We start from the raw sequence: 16,201 nt of genomic DNA on the forward strand, positions 1-16,201 counted from the left end.
ACACAAGGATAGCCAGGATGGATTTATTCAACAAATACTGAGTATCTGTTATGTCCCAAGCAGCAGTGAACAAAAGAGATAAAATCTCTCCAGTGAATAAAGAGTAAAAACAATAAAAATAAAAAAGGAAAATACATAGTATTTCAGATGTTGATAAGTGCTATGGAGAGAAATACAATAGGAAAGAAAGTTAAGGACGACTTGCTGGTAGGAATTTCAATTTTAAATATGGAGAAAGTAACATTTAGACAAAGACATACAGGAAGTGGGGAAATGAGTTACGAAAACAACTGGGGGAAGAGCAGTCCAAGAAGAGGGATCAGCAAGTGCAAAGGGCCTGAGGTAGGAGTGGGCCCAGCCTGTGAAAAACACTAAGGAAGCCACTGTGGCTGCAGAGTAAGCACAGGAGAGCCTAGCAGGAGATGAGGACAAAGATTTAGGGAAAAGTCAGACTGTGTCAGGGCTTACAGGTCATTGTTTAGGTGCTCTCTTTTACTGAGTAAGAAGGGGAGCCACTGGCGTATTTGCAACAGAGGAGAAAATGGTCTGACGCACATTTTAACAAGATCACTCTGGCTATGGCGTTGAGAATAAGCTATAAGGGATGAAGGGCAGAAACAGAGACTACTTAGAGAGCCACTGCAGTAACACAAGTAGAAATAACAGCCTGGGAGGATTGGAGACCGGAGCGTGAGCAGGTCAAATTTTGGATATATCCTAAAGGATGAGGAGCAGATTAGAGGTAGAGAGTGAGAGTGAGAGAGATGGAAGGGCTAATTCCAAGACTAACTAAACTTGGGAAAACCAGCATATGAAGTAGAAGGTTGCACTAACACAACAGAGGCATCCAGAGCAGGAACAGTGCACATGGGCAGTCCCACAGCAGGGGCAATGAGGCAGCTCTGGGAGCGTCTGGGAACACGGAACATGCACGGGGAGGCCAGGGTCTGCGCTGTGCGGAATCTGAAGGACAGGCAACAGTAAAAACAGAAAGACTGACAGGAGGAAATAAGCATACAGTGAAATTACACAGTGTGAATTGGCAGTGGAACTAAACAGTAATCTTTTAAAAAAATTTCTTCAATAAAGCTTGACAGCCTGGAAACAAAAATGCTAACAGAAGAAACTATAGGCAAAGCAGAATTATGGAAAATTAAGAGAGGAAGAGATGTTGAAAATGGGAGTGAATGCATTTTTTTCAAAAGGCTGACTGTGGGGACCACTCTGAATAGGAAAGCAAGATAATCGGATTGGGAAGCACGGCCTGAAGGCCTGAAGAGTTCTGAGACCAGAGCAAGTTCACCGTTCACTCAAAACAGACAGGGAAGACCCAGAAAGAACTGGTGGTCAGGGCAGAAAAGCGAACACAAGATTCTGAGAAACTGAGCATGGGAGCCACCACTATGGGTGGAGCTGAGAACAGTGAGTCTCCGGAGTCAGGAGAGAACTCTGAAAGGGGAAGTCCTAAAGAACGCACACAAAGGGAGGGGAAGGAAGTAGGAGCTGGGTATAAAAGACCTCATAAAAAGGAGACCAAAGGAACAAAATGGCTGATGAGGCAAGCGAGAGAAGGCGGCACCACAGGACAGCAGCAGGAGCTAGAGCCAGGAAAGGAAAGATCCTCATCAGGTGGCAGGACGTGGCCCGGCAGAGAGCGCTGAAACGCACCCCACAGGAGAAGGGACACTCACTTGCTGGAACAAACAGACCACACTCCCCAACTCGGTTTTCCTTTCAACTCTTTCACCATATTTATACCCAGTTTACAAAGAGATTCTGTGATTGGTATTAGTATTCTGTGATTCCCAAAACAGCGTCAGTGCAGACACACACTTCTCAGGTTGCGAATGTCCTCGCCGAGACTCACACACATGGGTCTAGAGGTCTACTCTACTCTTCAGAGGCCTTGGATTCTGCCTCTTTTTATATATAAGCAAGAGGGTTTGCTCTAAGGCAGGATTTTTCAACTTCCAAATTGACATTGTGGGTGGATCTTTTTTGTTTGGGGCAGGCTGTCCTGCACACGGGGGGATGTTTGGCAGCGTCCCGGCCTCTACTCCTAGATGCCAGTGGGAGCTTCCAGTTGCTACAATCAGAACTGTTTAGAGACATTGCCAATGTCCCCAGGGGGCAAATCACCCCTCACTGAGAATGTCCCTCTAAGGATGACAAAACCTGGGAGAGGGGCACACAACAGATATGAATGACTGTCATTTTCAAGAACGACTGTCATTTTCACATAACTAAAAGTGCAGACAAGCACTGGTGGGCAGAGTGGGAGTGAGAGTGAGAGTGAGAAAGGAAGGCAGGCGGACTCGGGAGCATGAGGACTCCTACCAGAAGAGCTTTCCGGCCTGGGCTTCTCCTCCACGGATGTAATGCGTTATTTCTTTGGTGAAATTCCACTCTTCTTCCAACAGATTTTTTAAACTATGAGATGCTTGAGGTAATTGCTGTAGCATTTGGATCCAGCTTCTCATGTAATCAAAATATACCTTAAAGACAAAAACGTACAGGGAGATATTGGAGGACAGAATTCAGCAACTCACAACTTTCTCCTCTGTTAACATGAAAGCTACAAAGCAGAAGGGCAGGTGGAGGGGCCCACTGAGGCACCAGCACCGAGAGAAGTGACATTCTCCACCATGGTTAACTGAGGTCTCAATGAGGATTCTCCTTAAACTGTCTAACTCAACTCCTGGCAATTTAACACATTATTCATAATCCCCTTCAAATTCCTATTAACCAAAATGTTCTCAACATACAGAAGAGTACAATAAAGTAAAAAAAAATCAAAATAATACCACCTAGAAATTTTCATAATTAATATATAGTGAACAATATTTTCGGTTAAGAGGCTGGGATGTTTACTTGTTGACTTTTTTTTTTGAGGAAGATTAGCCCTGAGCTAACATCTGCAGTCAATCCTCCTCTTTTTGCTGAGGAAGGCTGGCCCTGAGCTAACATCCATGCCCATCTTCCTCTACATTATATGTGGGATGCCTGCCACAGCATGGCTTGACAAGCAGTGCCATGTCCGCACCCAGGATCCAAACCAGCAAACCCCAGGCTGCTGAAGTGGAACGTGCAAACTTAACCACTGCACCACCAGGTCAGCCCCTACTTGTTGACATATTTTAACTTTAGATGGTACCTTACATGTTGAGAGGAGGAAATGAGCACACTTTTCCCTACCATCCCTTCCTGACACCCAGATTTTTATGATATAATTTTTTCAAGATTTATGACATATAAATTATGATCTATAACCAAAATAATCAATTATTCTGCAGTGGGGTTTATGCCCACCACAAGTCCCAATACATTTCTAAATGCTCTTGTATTTCTAAATTCTTTTATCTGCTGCTTAGTATGGTTTTACTATCAAGCAGTTTTTCTCAACACAGGTTCACAGTTGCTATGTTACAAAACATTACTGCCTATGGATTCCTTCACAGAAAGGATAACCTGGCTGGGTATAAAATATCTGAGTCACACATTCTCTCCTTCAGAACTTTTAAGATATTACTCCACCACCTTCTAATGCTGTCTGTTATCTTAGTGTGAAGAAATGTGATGCCAGCCTAATCTCACAACTGTCACCACTCTCCCCACACCCTGAAGGTGACTTGTTTTCTCTGCTCAAATGTTTACAGATTCTTTCTCATCTCAGGTTCCAGTTATCTCACCAGGCTACACCTTAGGGTTCACTGGAATGAACATTTTCTGACATCCAGTAATAACCTTCAGTGGGCAAATTTCAGGCCTTTTCTTTCTTTCAAGAAAACTGTCTCATGCTGTATCTTTGGATGCTGCTGGGTCCTCCTCCATGCAGGCTGTGCAGTATGAGTCTGCAGTCTGGGTCCAGCATGAATACAGCTGTGCATGTGGAACCTACAATTACGGGTCTGCCACCACCTTATCCAAATGAAACAAGTCTCTTAACTACCAGGCCCAGGCCCTCCCTTTCGCTTCTTGGAGCGCTCCTTCATCTCCTTGGCTTCCCTGGACCCTGGCTGTCTCCTGAGGATTGCACTGTCCCCTTACAGCCCTCTCAAGGGGCAACTGGCTTACCACCTCAAGGGCTGCAAGGCATCAGCATCCTCGTGCTCCCAGTGCTACTCAAACCACTACTCTTATACAGGCTTATTTAAAAAAAAAAAATTACCCTGCCCTTTTAAGATCTGTGATCAGATATACCATCGACCCCCATCTTCATATAGTCATCTCCTGATTTCTAAATACCCATCGTCACTTGATACACTCCGGCATCTGACTTAGTCTTCTCTCCATCCCGGGCTCGGCCACCAGGCTGTGTGACTTCACATCATGTGGATGACGCCCCTACCATCATTTCAGTTTCCTTCCCTCACTGCCTCCATTCCAACCACCTTTTTCCACTCTGACAAGGTTTCATCTTGGATCTTGTCATCACCATAACTGCTCCAAGCCCCAAATCACCAATTCAAATACACTGATGTTAAAACCTTCTCTCCTCCTTCGGGTTTATTTGTTCAACTACCACCAGTACAACTGTTCTCTTAATCTTATCTGGAGCTCCAGTCCACTGGTTCCTCTTCTCTCCCCAATTCACTACACCCCGCTTTGTTCACTTTCCTCCTTACTCAGTTTAGTCCGTGCGTTTATCCTTCCGACAGCACTCCTGTCAGTAAGCCACTCCCCTGCCACGTTCTACACCCTGCAGCCACCCCCACTGCCTTTTTATCTCATCTGCCTGTCAAAACCCCAAAGCCAGACAAGCCAAACTACTCCATTCCCCATGCCCCTACTCAAGAAGCTGAGGGTCACGAGAGTCACGTGACAGGCAGGAGTCGCTGTTCTACACAATCATAATCACCAACCACATGGCGTACAACATTTTCTCTGAAATATGTATATCTCTACTCATTTTCCTTCTCTCTACAACCACGAGTTTGAAACTTCTCCATTGTGATCAAACCACCAATACCCACTCTCACCCATTCTCAGCAGATGCTCTCACCTCTCTTCACAAAATAAAGAGAAGTCATTAGAAATGAAATCTCTCATCTTCCTGATACCAAAAATGCAAAGCTACATACTGTTCCAGACTGTCCTTCCTTTCTTAACAGCAGATGAGCTGTGCTTCCCCTCACCCCGACACTTGTGCTTTGAGAACCATCTCCTCACAGGATCCATTTCCCCTCTTCTTTCACACACATATATATACTTTTTTTCATCTCTTCTCCTTAACAAAATCAACCCCAAAGGCTTTCAAATGGTGTTGGGTATCTTCACTTTAAAATTCTCTTACTGGACCCATTATCTTCACTATTCATCTTCTCCACAAGCCAGACACTCAGCAGTCACTCTCAATCCCTCCTCCACATTCAATCCACCCCTGAGGCCAGCCAATTTCACTTTCTAAGTTTCTTCTGAATCCTTACACTTTTCCTAAATGTGTTATACCACTCTAACCCAAGGACTAGCAGACGCGCTACTGGAATAGTCCCTAAGTGGTGCACTCACATCTACTCTGGATCCCTCCAGTCTGTTCTTCAAACAGCAGCCACAACAATCCCTCCATAACGCTTGCTAAGGACCCTTCGTCCCAAAATTGCTTCCCACCAAGACTTTGCATCTGCTGCCTTCTCTGTCAGAAGTGTCTCTGTCAATTTTCCTCTTTTAATTAAGAAGTAAAAAGGCTTAAACATATTCTAACAAATATCACCCAGAATGAATAAATGTTAGTATTTTGTCATATTTGCCTTGGAAATTTTTTCAATAGGAAATAATACATCACAAAGTTAACTTCTCATTTGTTTCTTTCTTCACTTCTATCTCTTTCTTCCTTCCTCAGAGGCAACAATTATGAATTCAGTATGTCTCCTTCTAGTTTACATGCTTTGTAAGATAATGTTATATAATTTACAATACACAGTATTATTTTGTCTAAGTTTTCAATTTCCTACATAAACTGGATCATAATACACATATCAACCTTACCTTCAGGTAAACTCCAGGTGTCCCTTCCTGAGAGAAGGTTTCCTAACTGGCGCGTGAACTCAGCTCCTACCGGTAAGAGTCCATAAAAGAGTGGTCTCTCTCCTTGCTGTGATGTTATGTTTGCATGATTCTTTAATAAGCATTTTCCTAGTCACTCAAACTCTGAGAGTGAGTTTATGCTCATCACTGAATCCTCAGCACCTGGCACGATGCGTGCCTGGCACACAGCAGACATCTAATACTATCTGTTGAGTGGAAAATTGAATCTTTTCTGCCCGTTTGCTCTTTATTCTTCTACAGGAACACTAACTGTGCATGTCTGAGCTCTCCCTGGTGTCTCCTATAACGATCACATTTTGTTCATCATTTTCATTCCCTTGATCTGGTTTCCTTAAATCTACTGTCACATGTTCCTACATCATATAGTAGATGTTTATTGTTTTGGTTATTTCTAAGGCCAGGGCCAGGGAAATGAGCTAAGACAGGTCACAGCTTCAATACACATTTGCTGCCTCAAACAAATGCTCACCCATTTATTCCCTTGGAACTGCAGGCAGAAGTTCCTCATTTTTCAAGTTGAAAGGATTATGTGGCACAGAGTAAGGACCCCTAAGTCACAGACTTTCTGCAGCATAACTTGCTAATCACTGCTTCCCCTGACCCTTCTAACCTAGCTCTCCTTCGGCAGTCTTCCTCAGCTAACAGGAGAAGCTGCAGACGACAGGTGTCGGTACCCGTGCTCCTCGAGTCTGGTAGATGCTCCACCTCCAACAGTCCTCTACAGGGACACACCCTGCTCCTCTCCCGCCTCTTCATACCCCTAGATATCACAGATCTCATTTCACTGGGTGGGCCCTCTGTATCTAAAGTGGAATATAGTTACAGCTTACAATCCCCTCATTTAGTCTAAATTTTAAGGTAAATAATTATAATAGTCCTTTTTTCCTCTTTTACCAAATAACTTTTTTCTTTACTCTTTATTCTTTTTGCTGTTTTTCGCGAGTTTCAAGGGAAGACTGTTGCAGTAAACATAATTTGATTGCCTGCCCAAAGGCCATTCTCTCCGTCCTTCCTAACAAAAACACTGATTCTCTTTGGGCTCCCCCAGTTCTCAAAACATGCCCCTGCACTTATCCATCTAGAACCTTTTGGGGCACAATTTTAAAACCATTGATAACTTCTAGTTCTTCATCTGTGAAATTATGGAGATAAAACTAAGGAAGATCATGCCTCACAAAGCTAACTGGTAGCAAAGTCAAAACAAAATGCTAAGCATTTCTAGTTCTAACTAGCTGTGAATTTTGGTAATTCACTTAACCTAGGCTTCAGATGCCTCACAGGGGCACCGACGACGCCGCAACTAGATGACGTGGAAGGCACGTGTTAACCGCCTCCTTCTCATCCTTCCTGCTTTCGGGATCACACAGTAAAAGGTGCTGCATGTGACTTTGTAAGGCCATCAAAGACAGTTTGAAAAGCAAAGCACATTTTGTCTTTTTAAACTTCTGGTTTAATAATCCATAGAAAAAGAGAAAAATTAATTTGCTTGTTGCCTTTTATCATAACTTTTCAATGATAAAGACATTTCTTAAAAAAGAAATATAGAGTATTTCAGACCGTAGCCACATTTTACACATTGTGGTCTTTTATGTAGTCTTCTGAACAATTAGGAAATAATCTCAAACTCAGAATTACCTCTCGTAATATGCCAGATACAGTAAGTTGCGCTCCAGTCCCATTCTTCTTTCTCTCCGTCTACCACAGAGGCTGAAAAGCTGACTATTCGAATGCCCAGCCTCCAGTACAGTTTAGAGGCCGTGCAACAGGTCTGGTGAGTAGGATGTAGGGGAAACCTGTTCAGTGGGGCTTCCAGGAGAGCTGTCGCTTTTCTGGACTTAGCTGGCATGGATACTTTTCCCCTCTGCCCTTCTCTTTCCTGCCAGCCTAGAAAGCTGGGGGTATCTGGAGGTGCTGAACTATCATTCCAGAAACCATACACCGACAAGCGCTGTCATTTTGTGTTATTCCATCAACCTGCCACATTATGTCACCATCTGTGCGCATACTGTAAAGAATCTAACATGCATTGACTATACAGCGACACTACCAGCCAGGAGGGAAGACAGAGGAGCTTCAAGGCACAGCCCCTGGCTTATGCAGCTTTCAGTCTAACTGGGGAAACCTGAGAACAGAGAGGTGGTATATCATTAAGTATTAAACAGTATGGTTCTAATTATAACTGATGTAAGAGTTCAGAGAAGGTACAGACAAACGCACACTAATGGTTAAAACTGTCAGACAAAGCTTTCTAGAAAAAAATAAAACTTGAAAGTAAGTCTTAAATGGGCAGAGGAGGAGGAGAGGGGATATTTAAAGGAGGAAGGAACAATGTGAGCAGAAGTAGAGGTTAGACAGCACAGGTAACCATGCATCTGAGAAGAGAGCCATGCATCTGGGAGAGCTCTTTTTGGGAAGAAATAAAAAATAAGTCTGCTCCTACCAAATCATTATTTATAATTCCTCGGATGTGCCAAATTCCTCAACTAACTCGACTCATCTTTAAGACTCGGCTTCCTCAGAGCTGAAACAGCTCCTGGACGTCCCCGGGCTAGTGCAGGTGTCCCAGCTCTAAGCCTTCGCTGCATCTCAGCACAGTTCTGCCCTGGCATTTACCTCTCGGGGTGGAACATGGACTATGCCCAGTTCTCACCAGACTGAGTTTCTTGGTGCTCAGTACTGTATTCCCAGAGCCGTGCAAGGTCCCTAGCGCATCCCAAGTATTGGAAAAATGGCGGATGACAGATGGCTCAATAAAATAGGACCAGACCATGATTCTATTTCTGGACTGTTCTGCTGTAAGATCCTACAATTAAACAAACAAGGAACTAGGGTAAGCTCTGACAAGAATTCTAACTTATAAACCAGTGAGGATTTTTTAAAATGTGGATTTAGGAGAAACAATTTAACCTAAAACTAGGTGAAAACAATCAGACTAAAGATCACACCCCTCCCAGCACACACACACACACACACACACACACTCTCTCTTCTCTCGACTGCCCTACCATCAACATTTTGTGCAGGTCCTCCTCGAAGGCGTCAATGTTGCAGTCCGTCTTCTCCAGGTCGTGGAGAACCTCGTGCAGCATGAACTGGTAATACTGCTTCATTAAAAGGCCGCCCTTTAGCACCTCTTTACACTCCCTCACCAGCTGCAAGAGAAAGAGGCACCCGTTCTATCATCCCACACGGCCCGGCCAGAGTCTTCATCAGATTTCACACATTTCCCAACTAAATCCTCAAAACACTCAGAAAAAGGGAACCTTGCCTCTGAAAAACCTAAAGTATTTTCCAGAATCTTTATCAGTGCATTTTACATAAAATCTTAGTAGTCCCAATTGAGTAAGAACAAATTATTGAAAATTAGAGTATTTAATATTACAACATGAATACACAGAGAAAATATCTAAGTAAAATCTGATTTGCTAAATTACATTCTCCTACAAATAAATTTATTTAGAAAATAAATTCCACAGAAAAAGATGCATTTTTCTATTTTACACTGTAAGATACTAGATGCAGGGAAAAACCTCTTGAAGCTGATCATTTTTAACCAAGGACACAATATTCAAATATCCTTACATGCCACAGAGCATGGTGGCCTTTATAATAACTTGTCATAGTTTATCTACTGTGATTTGTGGCTTTTACCATCAAAAAATTCTAATAATCACCAAAACAAACCAACCTAGATTAATCTGATGAAATTAGATGGAAGTCAAGGAAAACAAAACAAAACATAACAGCAAGATGAGTAAGACCACAGTCTGCAGGCCCAGAAGGGAAGGGGAGAAAGGAGGGAAGGAGACAGAAATGAGATGGCCTGTAAAGCCCTTCCCGTTAAGAAAACGCTGGGACACATTCTAATCAGCAAGGACTGTGGGTGCGACATGACACTTACACCAGTTGTAAGACACAAAAGGAACCACAATGTTGCTATTGTGAAAGTAAACTGATACCAACTTTCTAGAATCTAAAAACTTATGACTCATTAATTTACTTTTATGTTTTATACTCAAGAAGTAATCAGACATACAGACTACAACTTACATACAAATATATTTATCACAATATTACTCAAAACAACAATGGTGATTAAGTAAACTATGCTGCACCTACATAGCAGAGCACTATCACAGCTGGGTTCTTTTCTTTTTCTTTTTTTTTTTTTTTGAGGAAGATTAGCCCTGAGCTAACATCTGCAGTCAATCCTCCTCTTTTTGCTGAGGAAGGCTGGCCCTGAGCTAACATCCATGCCCATCTTCCTCTACTTTATATATGGGACACCTGCCACAGCACGGTTTGACAAGTGGTGGGTAGGGCTGCACCTGGGATCTGAACCAGCGAACCCTGGACCACCAGGGCAGAACATGTGAACTTAACTGCTGCACCACCGGGCTGGCCCCATATCACAGATGTTTAAAGTCTCGTTTTTGAAAAATATTTAAGGGTAAAAAATCATATATTTTTCCTTTTTCTTGTTTTTTTTTTTACACTTGTAGGCATAGAAAACACATATGAAGAAGAAAAACAAACAGCTAGAAATACACCAAAATGTTATAGTGATTATCTCTGAGTAGCAGAATAATGGGACAAACTTTCATTTTTGTCTGTATCATTTTCTGTACTTTTCAAATTTTCTAAAGTGAAGTTCTCCTTTAAAATGTTTTTTAAAAACCCATGGTAAGAGAGCAATGGCTAGAATTAAATCTATTTTAAAAAGTTCTGTTCAGATTACAGACACAAATTTTTATGTTAAAGGTGTCACTGAGGTGCTTACAACTGGGTCTCTGAATGCATTTAAGCCAAAATTTCTATTTTATTTTTACTTCAGTAATGCTACACTAGTCTAACTATTGTTTTTTTATTTTTCAAAATGTTTTAACATAAATTACTGTTTAATCCACACAATAGCCCCATCAGCAAAACGTAAACTCCGCCTTGTTTCACCAGGTTACATTCCTGAAGTATTCGTCTGGTGGGGAAGGGACCAAAACTTCCTAAGTAATCGCTGTGCTATGGAGGACAAGCGACAGCACGGCCAAAGTGGACGACAGCAGGACAGTGACCAGAACCGCGACGGTGAGAAGGAAGCAGAGCCCTGCTTGGGGCTGGATGGAGTGAAGGGGCAACAAGAGGTGCAGGGATCCACTTCCAACCCAGTGGACACCTATCTACACCAACTGAACGAACAGCTCCCAGTCCTGCTGTCTACCTAGCGCACGGCCTGTCCTTCCTCAACCCGCACTTGTCCCTAGGCTCCATCCTGTCACTCAGCACCAAGGAACTCCTAACCCTGCAATCTCTTGGGGATGGACATGCAGTCGACAGAAGACATATCAACATTTTTTTCAAAATCTGAAACGTTTATTTTATATAGCAAATGTCGATAAGCTGCTCTCGTGAAGCATAAATATAAACACTCTCCGGCACTCACTCTGCTAGACACAACTGCTCCCACCCCTTCCTCTGTTACCCCTGGAGCATCCAACTCCTTAGAAAATTCCACCCCAAATTAATAATAACTAAGAAAGCAGAGGCTGTCATTACTGTTTAAACCATACCATTGCCTAAGCAAGCAAAAAGTCCAGACACCTCCCCTCTGCATGCTCAAAGACATTCATCTGTTTACACATAGCTTAAAAAGAACAAAAAAATAAATTTTAAGAACTTAAACTCTTATGAATGAATTTTAAGTTTCCAGTCTTCAAAGACTCACATAGACTTTTACATCCTTTTAGAACAAGGAAGTGGGTGGTGGAAAGGGTGGATCACAATCTTATCCTTGAGGACTGCATGTAAAACACATTTTAAATTACCCTAAAAAGAGCAGCTTAAAAACACTAATATAGACTCATTTTTTACCATTTTGCAACAAAGAGGGAAAAAAATCCTTGAAATCAAAATTATGAGCCTGTAGAATAATAATTGCTAAGTATTTTTAAACAGTCTTTGAAACAAACCTGCTTAATACTCAAGAGAGATGGCTCTCCAGCAGGTCTCTGCTCCAATCTTAACTTCAGACACTCGTGTATCACGTTCAGAAGGACGCGGCAGAGGACTAAGAAGGCAGGTTCGAATGACGGTAAGTCCATGGACCTCAGCTCGTCCCAAGACACAGTGCTGCACTTCTGCTCCGACGAAGGCGGCGTCCTGGACAACTGCACGTAATCTGAACCCCACATGGGATCCGGAAATTCAGAAAACTATGACAAAAATTCAACAAGGGTTAAAAGAGCACGCAGGAGAACGTCCTAAGGTTGTAGTCATAAACTATTATTCTCTATAATTTGCTGACATATATACTAAAATCACAATTTTACAGGAAAAATCATTAGAATAATTCAACATTTTCAACATAAACCCAAAAAGTTACAAAAGTATTAGAAAACCATAACAAGACCTAAAATCAAATTGTAATATTTTTATCAAAAACATATAGTAGAAGAAGAATTTAATACATTTTCATCATACACTTTTATCATATTTAAAATGATCAGAACACTTATTTTTAAGGTTATATACAGTATTATCCACATCTCTAGACTGAGAAAACTAGAGAATTACTACAAATTGAGGAAAGATTACAAAACCAGGTAGCTATTTATGTAAACACAGAAACCAACGGGGTCAACCAGTTCTTTTGTCCACTTGTCCTCCTGAGTTATAAGGAATGATGCTGAAAGAAAAAAGTTCACAAAATTCACCGAGCCAGTACCACTCAGATACCTTTATTTGACATTTGCTGGAAACCTAGTGTTGCTCACCCATTCTTGTAGTTATCCCCATCAAATTCCTACACTTTTCCCCATAAAATAGGAAATTGGAACTTTCCTGCTGTTCTTAAGCCTCTGGAACATCACTCTGACCAATCATGGTCAAAGCCTTGCCTTCTAGAGTGAAAAATCTGAAGCCATCACAATTTGAAAATCTCAACTTTTCTTCAACTTAAAACATCACTAAGTATAGCTACTCTGCCTCCAAATGTCATTCATATCTGTGCTCCCCGTCATTTCGCAAACTCTTAATTGGTCTCCTTCGTACACATTCTTTTATGTTCAACACATACTTCTGCATTTACATTAATACATACTTTAGTCTCCCGTAACAGGCAAGAATTTCTAAAATAACCACGTAATTTTAAAAATGATTACTTGACATAAATGTGGTCAGGTTAACACATGTCTGTTTAAAAGCTTTAGGCAATATAAATGCATTTTTTCTTCTGGTGTAGAGAATGACATCAGTTAAAATGATTATTTAGAGCTCTACAAAATGCAGCAAACTTTCTATGATAAAATTCTAAAGAATTCCTTTGGCATGCTCTCCAGCTCCAGCCTGCTGAGCCATCTCCTCCAGGCTCACTGGGAAAGGGAGCAATCCTACTTCCCAACAATAGCAAGACAACACTGTCGGGGAGACCCAACAGCCAGACCTGCACAGCTGCAGAGGACACACATTGCTGCTGGTGGTGCCTGGAGGGTCAACCCCACCCAGACAACGAGGAACAGACATTAGAACACTACTGAGCACTGATGCGGAAAAAGCAGTTTTAACCAAGGAGACCAAAGGGAAGAATCAGAACAGCTATAGTGACTGAAGGTCGGAAACAGGAGAGAACGATAAAAACACTCTCACGCAAGACCTCATTAAAGTGCTCTGAAAAAATAAACTAAGATTTCTGAAATAAGTTCAAGGAAGACAGTGAAAATAGAATAAACACTGTCAAAAACTGAATTAATAATTAGAAATTAACTGCAGCAATTATCACCATAACCCAGGGCAAAATAAAAAGGAATGGAAATCTTGCGTGAAAAATAAGAGACATGGGAGTCAGATCTCGGAGCTCTAACCTAAGAGTAATAGGAGTGCCGGAAAGAACAAAACGAAGAGCTGGAGGAGAGCTTCCTGCACAGGCAAGACATCACCAAGACGTAAGAAGGAAAACGCCTCTGTAAAGGGAGGAACGCAAAGTACAACTCATTTACCTTCTCTAAGAAACCACTTGAGGAAGTAGAGTCTAGTCAAAGGAAAACTGGATCAGAATAAAGAGCTTGAGACACAGAAGGAAAAACGCCCAAGGAAGTGAGAAGCTGTGAATCCAGCAGATCCAACTCCATGACGATAACCTGGTTAAGGACTATAATTCAAGTTCTAGAAAGGAGTGTTAGAAATTTTGAAAAATTAAAAAGCATACTGTAAGAAAAAATCTGAATCTTATAATTGCCAACAATTTCAATAAAACACAGGCAGAGGGGAAAGGAACAAGAATGGCATATTTATTATTATTTCTAGTGAGAAATATAGGATTAAATATGGCGTAAAATCTCTCACCAATCCAGCAAAACTGGGAAGACTCAACAATGTAGAAACATTAATAAAAATGCAACATAATTACAACCAGAATCCCAATGGCATTTTGTACGGATTAACAAATTCATTAAATAACGTTCATGTGGAAGAAAGTAATGTGCAAAAATAAAAAGAGCTCAGAAATTTCTGAAAAGAAGGAATGAATGGGAAGAATTGCCCTAAACGATGACAAAACTGACTAATAATCTACTTTAATTAAAACAGAAAAGTACAGGCACAGCAATAAACAGAGAAACATACCTAATTATGTATAATTTAGTATATTAAAAAGGTAGGCAGCCGTTCAAGAAGTTAGAAAACAACAGATAATCCAATGAGTGTTACAAGGAATTAAAGGAAAAATAATTACACCCTTATCTCACCCTATACACCATACTTCACATTATCACAAATAATCACTTTTCAAATTACGTGGCTACTTTAGAAATTCTTGCCTGTTATGAGAAACTAAACTATGTATTAACGTAAATACAAAATTGTGTGTTGAACATACATTATTTGGAAAAAGAGATTCCAAATGTTTTCAAACCTAAACACAGAGCTATACATTAGGTTAAACCATATAAAATTGCCATTTTAGTCAGTCAAAAATGATCAAATATTGGCAATTTAGTACAGGCCAATAAAAAAAAAATTCAGGGAAGAGAGTGGTGGCAGTAGGATTTCAATTCCCCTTAGTTCTCCCATAAAAACTGACAGAAAAACTGGGACAACAAAATCAAAACTCCATGAGACACATTTACAAGAAAACCAGGTGACAAGGTATCTTCATAAACCTCGAAGTAGAAGAGGGAGAGAAACATGGACAGTTCCCAGACCCCTGCGGCGTCCTGGAACCTCAGTACCCCACACCCACCTTACCCCAGGCCCACCCCTTGGTACCAGCACAGGAGCAGGGAAACAGAGGGGATTAACAGCCGGTTAGATTGCCAAAAGGGACAAATTCCAAAATCACCAATGAGCACGCGATAGAATGCCTCTCTCTGAGGGTGTCAGTGACACTGGGAGTGATTTTGGCACAAATTCCTGAGCGAAGTCAAGAGGTCGCAGTGAGGTCTCAAGGCGTTGGAGTGGTTTAGGCTCGCAAAACTCTAAAACTATCAGCTGAAATAGATTCAAACTGTAAAATATTTTTTAAAGAAAGCCATGACAATTATAATACAATAGAAATGTGACATTAATTTGAGATTTGATGATCCCAAGGAGTTACTGCTATTTTTTTAGGTGTGATGATGATATTGTGGTACATGTTAAAAATAAGTCCTCATCTTTCACAGAGACATGCTGAAATATTTAAGCATAAAATATGATGGCATTTGAGGTATTCTTCGAAATGATAAGAGGACAGTGTCAAGTGGCTGGAGGTACTGGCCATGAGCTGACATCTACTGTGCTGGGATACAGATTCCAGGGGGTTCACAGTATTATTCTGTCTAGTAATGCATGCTTTAACATTTTCCATAACAAAACTTTTTAAAGTACGTAAAAAGAAGAAAAGAAATAAGAGAATTTTTTTTTATAATCTTGGAATACACATCTAATAAGATGATAAAAGAGTAATGACTACATAAAAATTTTAAACTTCTATCTAGTGCAAAGTATCATAAACAAATTAAAACACAGTTTGGAAGAAAACATTTATAGCCATACCAGAAAAATGAGTAATATCCATAAAATATAAATAGCTCCAATAGATCAATAATAAAAATAAATAAATAACCCAACAGAAAATGGACAAAAATGAATAAAAGAAAACTCAAAGAAGAAACACAAATGGGCAGCT

General features: G+C 41.0%; 1 protein-coding gene across 6 annotated transcripts in view; it reads right to left on the minus strand.

Annotated features, from left to right (window-relative positions):
• The window catches only part of MAP3K4 (mitogen-activated protein kinase kinase kinase 4), a 138,976-nt gene that overhangs the window by 32,726 nt on the left and 90,049 nt on the right, over positions 1-16,201 (minus strand). For all 6 annotated transcript variants that reach the window (XM_046670631.1, XM_046670630.1, XM_046670632.1 and 3 more), the window contains exons 4-6: positions 12,009-12,251; positions 9,051-9,197; positions 2,338-2,495 (exon numbers count right to left, since the gene is read on the minus strand). In XM_046670631.1, coding sequence (XP_046526587.1) covers positions 2,338-2,495; positions 9,051-9,197; positions 12,009-12,251 — 548 coding nt within the window. The remainder of the gene's footprint in view (positions 1-2,337; positions 2,496-9,050; positions 9,198-12,008; positions 12,252-16,201) is intronic.

Source organism: Equus quagga, chromosome 8 (assembly GCF_021613505.1).
Source record: "Equus quagga isolate Etosha38 chromosome 8, UCLA_HA_Equagga_1.0, whole genome shotgun sequence".
In the NCBI taxonomy this organism is placed as follows: domain Eukaryota; kingdom Metazoa; phylum Chordata; class Mammalia; order Perissodactyla; family Equidae; genus Equus; species Equus quagga.